This window comes from Heliconius melpomene, chromosome 17 (genome assembly GCF_056956725.1).
Source record: "Heliconius melpomene rosina isolate 202511_hmr_F chromosome 17, ASM5695672v1, whole genome shotgun sequence".
Lineage (NCBI taxonomy): Eukaryota > Metazoa > Arthropoda > Insecta > Lepidoptera > Nymphalidae > Heliconius > Heliconius melpomene.
The window spans coordinates 13,517,192-13,531,721 of NC_140405.1; the positions used below are offsets into that span (position 1 = coordinate 13,517,192).

The 14,530-nt window shown below is 33.2% G+C and overlaps 1 protein-coding gene across 1 annotated transcript; it reads right to left on the minus strand.

Moving 5' to 3' along the window:
• Positions 1-6,383: 6,383 nt before the first annotated feature.
• LOC146530438 (E3 ubiquitin-protein ligase COP1-like) lies at positions 6,384-14,530 on the minus strand. Its single transcript, XM_085201001.1, has 7 exons — positions 14,199-14,530; positions 12,608-12,985; positions 10,566-10,751; positions 9,971-10,121; positions 9,665-9,777; positions 8,767-8,917; positions 6,384-7,789 (listed from the first exon to the last, which is right to left on the minus strand). Exons 2-7 carry the CDS (start codon positions 12,971-12,973, stop codon positions 6,663-6,665), a joined length of 2,094 nt encoding a protein of 697 aa, XP_085057127.1. The 5' UTR covers positions 12,974-12,985; positions 14,199-14,530; the 3' UTR covers positions 6,384-6,662.

Consider the following 14,530-nt stretch of genomic DNA (forward strand, 5'->3'; position numbering starts at 1 on the left):
GAGAGCGACACTATACATTTAATAATTTTTTATCTCATAATTTTGATTTATTAATATTAATAGCATAGAAAAAAACCACACCCCAGAGACCCATTCTTTTCTTATTCCTTTATTTATCTACATTTCATTTGAACATTAAGTTAAAGAAAATCTATGAAATTCCTGATAATAAGAAATATATTTTTTTATATTAAAGTTAAATAACTTTTCTGAACAATAAGGATATAAAAATGATCTTATATGTCAATGTATGAAATCGCAATTGCAAATTAAACAGATAGGACCTAGTGTTAAGGCACTGTTCTTCATGCATTCCATACATTTAAAGAAATTGCGTTGCATATAGAGGCGTAACTCAACGCCGCATTTGTCTTAGCAAAATGAAATAACAAATTCTCAAAAATACAATTTAAAGTCACGTTTAGTTAGACTCTTCTTAAATTATAGTGTGTCTTGAAAGTAAATAGTGTCTTAACACTAGGTTCCCCCTGCCTATCTCGCCACGAGTATATGCTAGGATGGATTTTCTTAATAACTTTACAGGATATATAATAATAAATTTTCCTACTAAAACTAAATCTACGTATTGTGTAGATAAAGCGCATCACAACATTTATTTAATATCGATTAAAATCATAAATTCTTTTTTTTAATTATTTTTTATTGAGGTTTTCAAAACATTTCTAATTGTTTTTTTTATAATATATTAAAATTTTATTCGGAGCCATGGACATTTAATTATTTCGTAAGAAAACTTGAAGGCACGAGCATTCCCCCATTATAACGCGTTCGACTTCCCACATTATATGTGTGTACTGTAAAATTTATAATGATTTGTTCAATACATTATTACTTTCGCCCATTTTATTTTTATTAAAAATGTGATTAGTTTTGTAGACTTTAATAAAACCTGTATGCTTCATCCATAATATAGCTTTTTCGTGATGTTCAATTTAGACGTGAATAGTTTTTACGCAACAGCCTTATACGGCAATACTTTTACAACGCGTTTTCGCGGAACCAATCTACGGTGTTATACGGGGGATTAATGTATTTCAACCCGCATCATCTGTATATCGTGCGCGCGCTACAACCACTAAGCCGTACGTTCTTACTAAGCTACGTCGAAATCCTAAAACCGCGCTTACACCTTTTGTTATCAGCGTTTTAGTCTCGATTTTCGTCCAAATTATTTTTTAGGTTCACGCTGAATCTCGCGTATAGCAGGATAGGCAGAAACTAAATTCACACTTTCCGCCTAATTTTATACAATGCGTGTAGAGTGGTGGAACTCAACGCTGCGCTTTGTTTTCTGAGTAGAACGGGAAAATTAAAGTAATTAATTCCCCTGAGTAGAAATCGAACCGACAACCGTCGCGCCAATTTCAATTTAGTGTATTTTTTTTATTTATACATATTATAAAGCCCTTCTTCGTCGTGGCATTAATCCCGGCTATTGCCAGGGTCTGCCCTCCTACTCAACCTACTTTACTTTGCACGGCCTTTTTACATATTATAAAGCCCAGTTTCAATTTATGTATACATATACGAGTTTATTTTTATATAAGATTAAATTGATTGATGAATGGATTTTCGTTGCTGGGCGCTTTTTTATTAATTTTTTATGGAAAAAGGACAAGGCAAATGAGTGTTCGGGTCACCTGATGGTGATCACCGCCGCTTAATCAATTAATGAATCTTTAAATATACCTAATACAATTTTAAATTTCTATAATATATTGAAGTCTCTAGAACTTTAAAGGTAGTCACCAGTATTAAAATGACCAAATAATTATTAAATCAACGAAATAAGGTATTTAAATTAACACGTTTTTCGACCCGCTCGCGGCTGCACTCGCGCATTCAAATTAGTAAATAAATAATTTATTTATCTTACTTATTTTCGTGTTCTGATAACAATAGCATTTTAAAGACATAATATATTGCAAGCTAAAATTTCGAATTCAATAAAAAAATATATTTTGAAGTATCTTTGTCAAACCAAATACTTTACATTGATATAATTTTTTTATTTGTGAAGCGACTTAAATAAGATAAGTAGTAAATGATGTAAAACTGCACTTAAATAGGTTAAGCCGATTTTGAGATTAGTGTGAACAAACGCACAAACAACAGTAAAAAATTAAAAAATAGTTGATCGACTTCCATGTGGCAGCGATCAATTACAATTATAAGTATAGATTAAAGTAATAAGATATTAATTTTATATTTAAAACAGAAACATGGTGTGCCATCTAACCAGTAAGAACTATAATCACAAAAGCCTAGCCTCGGCAGAGGCAACTTAATATTGATACACTCCGTTCCCCACGCACCGCCCATTTGGCGGAACTTAACGCTGCACTATGTCTAAGTAAGCGCTTAACCAGAACGAGAAATTAAAAATAATTAATTCCTCGAAGTGCGAATTGAACGAACAATCATCACGTTTACAATCTGTTATTTTTAATTAACACTAGATTTACCAGTAATTTAGATATACCTATTTCTACCTTAACCAGTCAATATGACTGGTTATAAGAAAAAATGCTCATCGTAATTCCAGTCTTTATTTACTTTCAAAAATTAGTAAAATGAATTCAAAAATAAAATATATTTTTACACAAATTAATTAAGAATGTTGTCAAATAATAAAACATTTTTTTTTTTTCGGTTTGTCGCTCACAATTTCTACATATGTAGATTTTGCTACGTGTACACTTTCCGCATAGACTTTTTTTGCATTTATTGCAAATATTTGTAGTCTTATTGTTATTGCAGTATCCTATTTGACACCATTTACGTACAGAAACCGTGTCATCTGTAGTTGGTATACCTACATGCTTCATGTGTTTTTTGCCTTGAAGTCTGATATTCTGAAGCAAGTTCTTCTGCTAATCGAAACAAAAAATCTTTCCGCGAGATATTTTCTCCTGTTGTGTTTTTGTATAATATCCAGCTATTTATGCCGGCTATATCCAAAATATTGAAAAACACTTGAAGTGGCCACTTCACCGTATATTTTCGTGCCATTTGATCAGTGACATCGACGCCAAATTTAGTTTTATTATAAAACGATACAGTTTCAGGTAATTTTTTAGCAGCTTTATCAATTTTGATGTGTTTATGTTTTGTACTTAGTATAAGTACTTTTTTTTTTGGTTTGCTCTTATAAACAGTAAGTGTGCATCCATTAGATTGGTACAACAACGTTGAGAAACGTGCCATGTTGTCTTTTTTCAATTTGCAATTTTTCGGCAGTTCCCTCTTGTTTGCACGTATTGTTCCAAGTAACGAAGTGTTTTTAGATCGTAATTTCAACGCCAAAGGAATACTTGTAAAAAAATTATCAGTTGTTACAGTTCTACCCTTCATTGTATACGGTTCAAGAAGTTTCATGACGACAAATTCGCTTAGGGGAGTTGACGCATTTCGAGTCTCGTCTTTTCCTAAATATGGAAAGCCATTTACCACGTATTTTGTTTCTACATCAGAGGCCAGCCAAAATTTGATGCCAAATTTTTGGGGTTTGTTTGGCATATACTGCGTAAATCTGCACCTAGCCTTCGTTGGAAAAAGTTGCTCATCTACGGTAATATAAGCTCCCGGTTTGAAGCAATTTTGACTATTTTCAATAAATTTATCCCAAATTGCCGAGACTAAAGCGAACTTGTCTGTTTGCAAACGTTGACTCCTCTGATTTCTTTTGTCGAACCGAATGTATCGTAAAATATCAGTAAAATCTCGTCTACTCATAGTGCTAGAAAAAAATAATGGTCCCCACTTGTTGTTCCACAAATATTGAAGTCTCAAATTATTTCCTTCGTATGCCCCACGTGCATATAATATTGCAAGAAATGCCTTCAATTTTTCTTGCGTAATTGTCCAGGATTTCCCCGAAACTCGAGAGCCTTCTAACTCTGTACAAATTCGTATATTTTCCAAGATATGATCGTCAATCAATAATAGGAACGCACTACTTACATTTCCCTTCATAATGTTTCTTTTAGCATGTGCTGTTGGCCCGTGTACGTCTTTGAAAGTACTATGAATTGGTAATCTACCAACAATACCTCCTTCTTCAATTCTTGTCCAAATAGTTCCGTCTGCAGCAATTTCAGTTTGCTGATTTGGTACGTCACTTTCACCTTCATCTTCAGAACTGGAAGAAATTCGCATGCATCGTCTCGTACGTTTGTTTGGAATATTTTCCCAATCACTATCACTTGAATGATCTATTTTGTGTTCATCAGAAACTTCCTCATCACTACTCAAGATAATAGCACTGTTTTCATCATTGCCTTGTGTATCTAATAATTCACCGTCACTATCATATAATTCACTTTCCACATCTGAACAATCCTGAGGTAAGCTGGTTGCATTTTCTAAATATGTAGAAACTTTATTTCGTTTTGACATTATTAGGAGCTCACAATATGCAGGCTACTTGCTGAAGAATATATTTTTGAATATTTTCAAATACACGTAGATGTTTCTTACTGTCACTGTATGAGTAAGATGAATAATTACATTTGGAGATCGCTTGAAATAAGTACTCATAAAAAAATCGCAAAGACACCGTAATCACATAAATCGTCTCAATTACGATAAAGTAATGAACAAAAGACGTATAGGCACACTATTTCTATTTCCACGGTCTCATGATTCTCCCGAAATCATACATTTCTTCATAGAAACATGCACCAGTCATTTTGACTGGTACTGGTATAAATAGAATTGAATATATATATATTTGTTAATTACATATATAAAGTAAAATTAAGTTCATAAAATATATTCTCTACTTATAGCTACAAAAGTCATAACATCAATTTGGAAAGCAATTTTTAATGTCTCTAGTAATTTTGAATTGAAGTTGCACGACCAGTCAAAATGACTGGTCTGGTAAATCTAGTGTTAAAGAATTTATATTTATTTAATTAATGATTCTTCAGTCAATATCATTTCAATTTTTTGTTGTTAATTTAGTTAATTTTATGTAGTTTTAGTTATCCTAAATATACTTAAATAACATTTAATAAAAAGTAGCGGGCAATGTCCCGTAGGACCAAACTTTACACCACACCAAGAAAAGTAGAAGAGAATCAAAGTGTAGTTTAAATTAGTTATAAACAGCAAATAATAGCATAAATAGCATAAAAATGCATACATGCAATAATTGCATGAAAATTTATAAAACAATTTACTTAATTAATTTATTAGAATGTATACTGTAAGTAAACTATAATTTCAATCTAGATAAAATGCTAAAAGTAACTATTATGTTTATTTTCATAAGGATGAATATCAAAATATAAAAAAACACAATAACAAAAACCCAATAAATTTAAAGTAAAATAATTAAAATGGTTACTTTTGCTCAACCTTCAGAGATAAACATGTAAAATCGCGGACTTTTTTAAACATTTAAAGAACAATATTTATGTTAAACATTGTTTTTATATATAAGGTTGAGTCAGCGCACGCTAGAATGCGTTAAGCAAGTTCATTTTGGGTGACGTTTTCTTAAAACAACAAACTTTGCAAACCGTTGCTTAGAAACGGTCGCGTAGCGACGACGATTGTTATTAACATGGCAGAATAAATTGCATGCCAAATTAGAAATAAGTATTTTAATATATTAGTATATATGTGTAATGTAATGTTATATAGCCTATAGCACTTCTGAAGAATGCAGCTTTCATACAAAACAAAAACAAAGTAAATTGGACCAGTAGATCCAGAGATCTTAGCGTTCAAACATACAAACCCTTCCCTTTTTATTATACTATATTAAATATTAATAATATTATATATTATAGTATATAGTATAGAAGAAATATTTGAATAATTCAAATACAATACGAAATATTTGATCATTTTTCACTGACAACTAGAAAGAACCTTAAATCTATTTCATAAGAAGGATGGACTATTGTTCGAGAGAAAAAATCCTAAAAAAATTCATTGCTATTATTTTAATTATTATTTTAAATTTTAAATATTGAGATTTTTTTGAAATAGCGTTCGTTATTATGCCTCTTTTAAATTTGACATTTGATTATTTCACAATTCAAAAAATATTTATCATAATCTTGTGATCACAGATAACAAAAGGCTTGTTATAATCTGTCGTTTTTTAATTTAATTCAATTAAATATAATCATTTATAAGAGTTTTAATAACGAACAACAATAAGAGCGAAAATCTAAGAAAATATTAAGTATTTTTTTATTAATTTCTGCCTTATTTATGATATACGAGCTATGAAAGCTATGAAATTTACTATTACGATATAATTGGATATAAATAAACTTTAGACTGACAAAATGATTTTGGGTAGGATGGACATGGATATTGGACATTTTTAGAATAAAAGTGATTTAACTCAAAACAATATGTAATTGTTATTTTCCAAAAAAATAAGTTTAATATTCTATTGAAATGCATCGTAAATTAGTTTCTTGTATTATATTACATTCTTACTAAGTATACTATAATTTTATAGCAAACTCGCAAACAATGGAAATTTTAAATGAGAGAATGTGGAAAAATCTCAATAAAATTACAATTATTTTGAGTTAAATTACTTCTTAATATTAATTATAGTAAAAGATACTATACAAAACAAAAGAACAAAAACCGGGTGAATATCGGATAAATTAGACTAACTCCAACACTTTGATTGTGCCTTGACTATTAGCTGCCAACAAAGCTGGCCTTTCCTGTGATCTTCTCCAACACACCGCAGAAACAAACTCCGCGGGCTCTTCATCTCTACGCTCTCTCTCCAAAAAACCTCTAACCGCATCGAACCTATACGCTAGAAGAGGTCTGGACAAACCCGCGTAATAAACATATAGGGCGTTATTCTCTGAACCACAAGCAACATAACGACCATCTGTCGCTAAGCCAACGAAGTTTTTCTCATTTGTGTGTCCAGTAAACGATCTGACACACCTCGGTGACTCAACTCTCCACAATTTTAGTTGAGAATCGGTGGAAGCAGACACTAAAGTGCGGGCGTCTACGAATTTGACATAAGACACTGCTTTCCTATGATCTTTGAAGACAGCCAACGGTGCTCTGGGAGCTCTAAGATCATAATAATGAACACAATGATCTGCTGAACCGAAAGCCAAATGGCATGACGATTTCGGATTAAATCTGACACAGCAGACATTAAACTTGGCTTCTAGGGTTGCCACCGATCTCTCAGCATTTAGGGACCAAAGTTTAACTCGTGCATCATCAGATCCTGACGCTAGGAGTCTAACATCAGCTCTATTAAAATGTACAGACCAACATCTTTTATCGTGTTCCTGTAACGATCTGGTCCTTACGCCTGTATTAGCATCCCATACACTCACAGTACCCTCGTAATCGGATGACGCTAACACATGTTTATGATAGGCATTCCATGAAACACAAGAAATTTTGTGTGAACATTGCATTTCTGCACAAGGATAATGTACGTCAACGGCATCGCGGACTACAGCTTCAAATTCGAAAACTTTAATTCGTTTAGTAACACCTGCTATCGCGAAGAATTCGTCATCTTTATCAAATTCGATTGTAGATACTATTGTTGAATAATTAATGGCGTCGCTGCAATATGATAAAGTTGCTAGAGGTCGTAATGCTCGATACCTCGTGAAGGCAGCTAGGTCTTCCCTGAAGGCTTCTAGGCCTCCGAAGCCTTCGCCCGTGCCTACAACGCTTGTTGGTATGTTCGGTGGTATGTTTGTTGTGATGGGTTGGGGCTCACTCTCGGGGGCACGTTGATCACCTGTGGTATCGAGAATAATATTAATAATATGCAATGGTATATTAAATTAATAATATTGTTATACAACTTGACTAGGTTAAAAAAGGACTGTGTGTCAACACAATACATATTATGTTCAATATAATCAATTATTATATATAATAATCCATTATATCTCTTCCCTTCTCTATATATAATAAAAATGAAAACAAAAATGGACACTCGTGTAGGGTTGGCGATCGCAGGAGAATGCCCTGTATACGCTAATTAGAGGGGATCTCGACCGTTGGGCCCCGTCGCGCCGAGGCGCGGACGTGCCGTGAGATAGAACTGGCCTCGCCGCCTCTTACGACGGCGGAGTGTGTCGTGAGATTGAGAAGTGTATCCTGCCTATATATTGGGCGTTTGCGACAGTAATTCGTCGGGAATGACAGACAGCGGAAAGCGACTTTGTGTTACACCAAGTACTGATAGTGAATGAAACTTTTAACATAGCGCCATATATTGAATCCTTACCTATTTACAACAGATATCGCCAGTTTGAAGCTAGCAGATAATCCAAAATTACTGTTATAAATTACTGTCAATAATAAACAAATAATTTGTAATAAAATAATATTGCGATTGTAAATTGAGATATAAGCTATCCTATCTTTAAAATTGGACCAAACTGCACAAAGAGTGCAAATTTGATTAAAATCAGTTCAGTAGTTTAGAAGTCCATCGAGTCCATCCATATACAACGTGACACGTAATTTATATATAATAGATATGCAAATTCGTTTTTTTTTTTAATTATGGGTATTGTACAAAAGTCTGAGATTTAGAAAGACTTAACTATATATCATGAAACTAAAACTTTATTTAAATTTTAATTCATATACAATAACAGTCTTTCCCTGCGTCTCTGCAAACCAGCAGTTCCTGATTAGAGCGTCCCAACAAACAAACTCTTCGCACTTCTTTAACTTATCAAATTAGAATGCATATCATCTTACCCATAGCACTATTAGCCCTAGATTCGGGAGCGGATGCCTGTTGTGGTACAGGGTCGGCATCAGCAGCACCACAGCTTTGTGGGGGAACTGCTGGTGTAGCGGAACCTGATCCGGGGAAGTACAGCTCGTCGGCACGATGGGCAAAATAGCACTGTAAAAAAAAAGGTTGAAAATAATAAATAATTATAACTTGTAGTTCAATTATGTTAATATTACTATATTTCATTTACAGTTCGACAAGGAAGTTATTAATCAGATATAGTCTATTCGTTCTCACGCATTGCGTGTTGAGTTGCAGCTAATCGGTGAACGCCACGCCTTTTTACCAGTGTGAATATTTAAAATATTTTATTTTCTCGAGTGGCATTACCACGTTACACACACGTTAGACGCAGGAACCACGGACAGGACACGCAGTCATTATTCGTTTTTAATTTTAATATGCCACAAACAGACGCTAAGTTTTCTTTCTTTTTTAGGATGCTATATCCTGCAGCGTAGATAGAGGCTAAGCTAGTGTTAAGATACTCCATTCAGGTATTTGAGTTTACAGTTAAATGTTATGCCGTTGTGTAACGACAACCTCAATTGTTTTTTAGTTCCACGCTGTATCCCGCACAGTGTAGCCGGGTAAGAGGGAACTTGAGAGCTTAGTGTTAAGATACTCCGTTACCATTAAGACACTTCCGCTACCCATTTTCCGTCGAGTTCTGGAGGCGTTGTGTGTTGAGCGGAGCGCAACGTTTTGTCTCGTTACCAAAGTGAGGATATGAAAATATTAAATATATAGTTTTATCGTAAATAAATTTATGGGAATCAAACCCACACGACACACATGACTAGCCTCAATAGATTAGTACTAAATTTCCAATTATTTTAATTTTAAACAAAAACAAACCTGTACAAAATCATCAAAGTGCGCGGCTAAGCGCCGCCATCTTGCCGCCAAAGCATCACCGTTACCCGCTGAACCACTTGCGAAACTTTCTTCTTCTTCGTTTGGTGGACTTCCTATGGTAAGAACACGATAAAATTCCCATTTTGTATTCCACTGGGGAAACCAAAGTATTTGAAATTGTATTTTTATATTTTAAATTATAATTATCGTAGTAATTTTCTATTTATTTTTTGTCATACTATCTACTATATTCAAAATAAATATAAAATCTTGTATTAATTTATAAAAAAAAATAAATGCTCATACTTGGCACACTCTCCCCCAGTTCTCCTAATCTGGGGCGGACATCCCTCACCGACTCCGCGATAGAAGTCGGTTCAGATGGTGATGGTAAACGACCCAGGTCAGTCGCACCGGATCTTAGGTCCCGGAGTACACCTGCTACATGTTCCATGTCCTAGAGCGTTAAAGTTAAATTAAGTCAAAAAGTAAAAGTAAAAAAAAAATTAAAATATAAATGAGGTCGTTGCAGCGCAGTGGCACAGGTTTGCGACCGTAAACGCGACGGTTGTGGGTTCGATTCCCACATGGGTAACTAAAATATTTAATATTTTCATGTCCTGGCTCTGGTAAGAAAGCAAAACGCGGCGTTGAGTCCCGCCACTCAACACCCAATGCCTAGGAAAAAAAAGAAGAAAGTGGGAAACCAAAGTGACTAAAGGTAACAGTGTCTTAATATTTAGGTTTCCAGGTTTCATTTACCTAACCTGCTATGCAGGGTACAGCGTGAAACTATTTAGTGTAAGTTATTTTCCTTACCTCGTTTTGATAATAACAAAAGGCGAGCGGGAATGTACCGTCTTACACGGACATTAGAAAAAAAAATGTCGTGCAAACTCACTTTTTTAACCAATGCAGCTTCCCTAGCCAATTGATCCAGCTGATGAGTCCTATGACGCAACAACTGCGCCAGAAATTCATATAATAATCTATGGTGGGCCGCTGCTGACTCGGCTTCTAATAATCTCTTCCTCCTTGTTAGTACATCTAACATACCTTCTACATCCGGTAAAGCTAGATGCCTTGCCTGAAACAAACGGAAATAAAAGTCATAGGCTTACGCCCGATGTTAATAATGTATCTCCTATCTCCAGTTAACGTCAATCTTGGATTGTTCGACATATCTATCCAATCTCTATCCTGCATGCCAATGAAAATGAAGTACTTCGATAGGTTATTGGCAAGCTAAACTCAAAAAATGGATTGATATTTCAATCTATGGTTGCAATTTATGGATTAGGATTGATTATTAACATCGGGCGTTAGAGTGTCAATCTGCAAACAACCTATTTAGCAAATTGTCAGGAGAGACCAAAAGCGTATTTAAAAAAACTACGAGTATACCTGTATTCTCTACTATATGAAATAAAATAATGGTGTTTTTTTACACTTTGAATGGTATAAAAAACTACGTAACGAAAAAGACAGAAAACAGGTTTACGCCCAATATTAATAATGTATCTCCTATCTCCAGTTAACGTCTATCTCGTACTGTCCGACATATCTATCCAATCACTAACCTGCATGCCTACCTCCATCTCTGTCTATTTCAATCTATGGTAGCAATTTTTGGATTAGGATTGGTTATTAACATTGGGCGTTAGCTGTACTCGATTCATTAGGGCAAGAGATAAAATGTAAACAAAAAAATCTGTTTCTCAAACTTTTACGTATTTATCTTATTTCTATTTAATTTATTTATGCACACATTTTACCTTTTCCCAACTGTATTTCAGAATTTATTAACAACAATAGAGACAATATTATTTACTGTGTTATATCTTTCATTCCTTTAGTATATTACTTCCATAAATACATAGATCAATATTTTTTAAAATTAATATAATAACTCCATCAAACCTGTCATGTTATAGAACCTTTTTTTGACATGTTTACCTTTTATCTCTTGCCTTTGTGAATCGACTATAGTTTAATTTTATCCTATGAAATCATCATTTCAAATTTTATCCTTTTCTTATTATTATACTGTGCAGCTACGTAATTGTGTTGATATATTAACAAAACGCAGAACTAAGTTGTGTTGATACAATCCTACCTACTTATATTATAAACTAGTGGGCCCGTGCGGGATATTTCTATTTCAAGTGGGCGTACCCACTTGAAATAGAAATATTAATAAAGAAATTGAAAACTAAAGATTCAGTGAATTCAGTAAAACTGTTGTATAAAATAACTGTTACGGTAATTAGCAAATTTGTCGAACTAAGTACTTTAAATTGACATAACTTTTTTAATTATAAACCGATTGTAAAAAAATAAACCCTATATGTTTTCGGAAGATTTCCAGAATCCAATAGTGAAAACCACATCTAAATCGGTTAAGCTCTTCTGAGATTAGCGATAACAAACGCACAGACAAACAGACAAAAATTTTTAAAATCATTGTTTTGGGTTCTATTACGTTAATAAAGGTTTCCAATAACATTTTTGTTTAAATATCTTCCAACTACAGACACCGACCCTCTTACGATTTTATTATAAGTATAGATATAGATGTGACAGTTTGTGAGAATGGATGTTTGTTCCAAACTCACACAAAAACTACTAAATTTACGATTTAGATAAAACTATATACTTATATGTATAACTTATGCATCAGAATAACACATAGCATATAATTTTTATAAAGATAATATATAATTTGGTCTCGCGTCTCATTCGTATATCGTGTCCTAGATTCCTAGTTCAATTTATTTGTCATTAAAATAGTAGTTCATGCACGAACACATTATACTCAAATGTTGCCCAATTTCTATAATATTAAATATAGATTGTCCTTTAGATTAGATTGACCTTTTTGAGATGAGTTCATAATCAATACTAACAATAGTTATGGATATTTATGTAACTGATGGTTCTTACCTCCAATGCCAAAAGAGCTCTTAGCCTTTCAGTATCAGCTCCAGGCGATATCACAGGTCCACTTGTTACAGGCGGACGAGATCTCATGCGCCGTCTAGCGACCAATTCGTTCAACAAAAAGTTAGGAAAGTAATGATCACGACCAGCCAAAGCTGCCCCACATTTAGGGCATCTCCTATGAAGCTCCACCGACTTGGCTATGCAGGCGTAGCAGAAAGAATGCCCACATCGGGTTACGTAGGCCTCGTCTATGAGTTCAAAACAAACTGGACAGAGAAGATCACAATCTTTGTCTTCGAGGGAACCTCCTAGCCCTCCAAGGGTAGAGGCTGAAGTGCCAGCTCCACTGGCTGCTGTGCCTGACATTTTGTCCTAGAACTGAAAAGAAATTAGCAAGATTAAGATTATTTCATATATATACATTTTATGCTTATTTCAAAAAACATCAAAAAGTTGCCAGGATGAGAAAAATAGGTACTAAACACAAAACAGTAGAAAAGGTCAGTATAATAAATTATTTTGCAAATAAATTACTTTAGGTGAAAAAAAAAAATCAAATAAAATTATATGAATTTTTAAATTTAAATGAGACTGGTTGTGGGTTCCATCCCCACTTGAGGAAATGAAATATTTATCAAAATTTATATTTTAATTTCTTCGCTCTAAAGTCGAGGCAAAGCATGGCATTGAGTTCTGCCACTCAACATGCAATGCCTCTAGAATTTGGCTGAGAGTGGAAAACAGAAGTGTCTTAATGATCATAATAATACTATTTATTAAATTAATATTTCATACATAACAATAGCAACTTTAATCGGTAACAACTGCATTCATATAAAACTGTGTTGCAGTTATTAGCTCCCAACTCGCAGCCGTCCTTTTATATAATAATGTATTCAATATAAATCACACAACATTTTACTAGAACCAAACATGCAATAGAATATAAAATTTAACAATAAAAATAGCTATTAAAATACAAAAAAATAAATATAGGAAAAATTCAAAATAGTAAAAAAAATAACATTAAAATAAATGAGGTAACTTAAAAATGACACAATGAAATAAAAAATTAAACATTTCACTTTGATGCTGATACTAATGATGAGTTAATTTGTTATTTAGTTAAAATCTATTTAGGTGGATAGGAGGCCTTCTGTCTGAACATAACTTAACTCTAACAACCAGTTACTTAATTTAGTTTTGCAGTGTTGATAAGTATTTAATTTCTTATTGATAGAATAGAATGTCTTAACACAAGGTTCCCAGGTTCCTTCTGCCTACTTTGTAATGAGTGGGATAGTCTATAGCAGAAAAAAAATTACATACATTATAAAGTTAAGAATTAATCTGTTAAATCTAAATCAGTCTCAGTATATATAAACTAAATGAAGTGTGAAATAGATATTTATAGAATAAAATCAATACCTCTCTTTAAGCGTGTTTCTACTAAAGTGACCTTTATTTGCTGGTTATTTATAAACATTTTTTTTTATTTCAGCGGCGTTATACTAACGCGGGAATACTTGATATTATAATTTAACAAATATATATTACATAGAGTAATATAAGAAAATGTAGAATAACTTACGTTCAACTTATGAGCATGGAAACGACGACAGCAGCATAATATATACATCAAAAATCTTTGAACTTCCTAAGACATAGTCTATTAATATATGTAATATTCAGATTTCTTAAGAAATAAATAACATGGCACTACCGCCAATTTCAATTACATATCTAGACCACTGCACTTTATAATTTGTCTAAAATCAATGTCACCTTCAGATTCTTAGTTTTAAAATTAAAACAAACATCCAATTATTCCATTCCCATTACTATTACTCCATCCATAGTCCATATCACGATTCTCGTCGCTCTAGAATTCGGTGCATTCACCTCGAAAATTTTGACATTTAC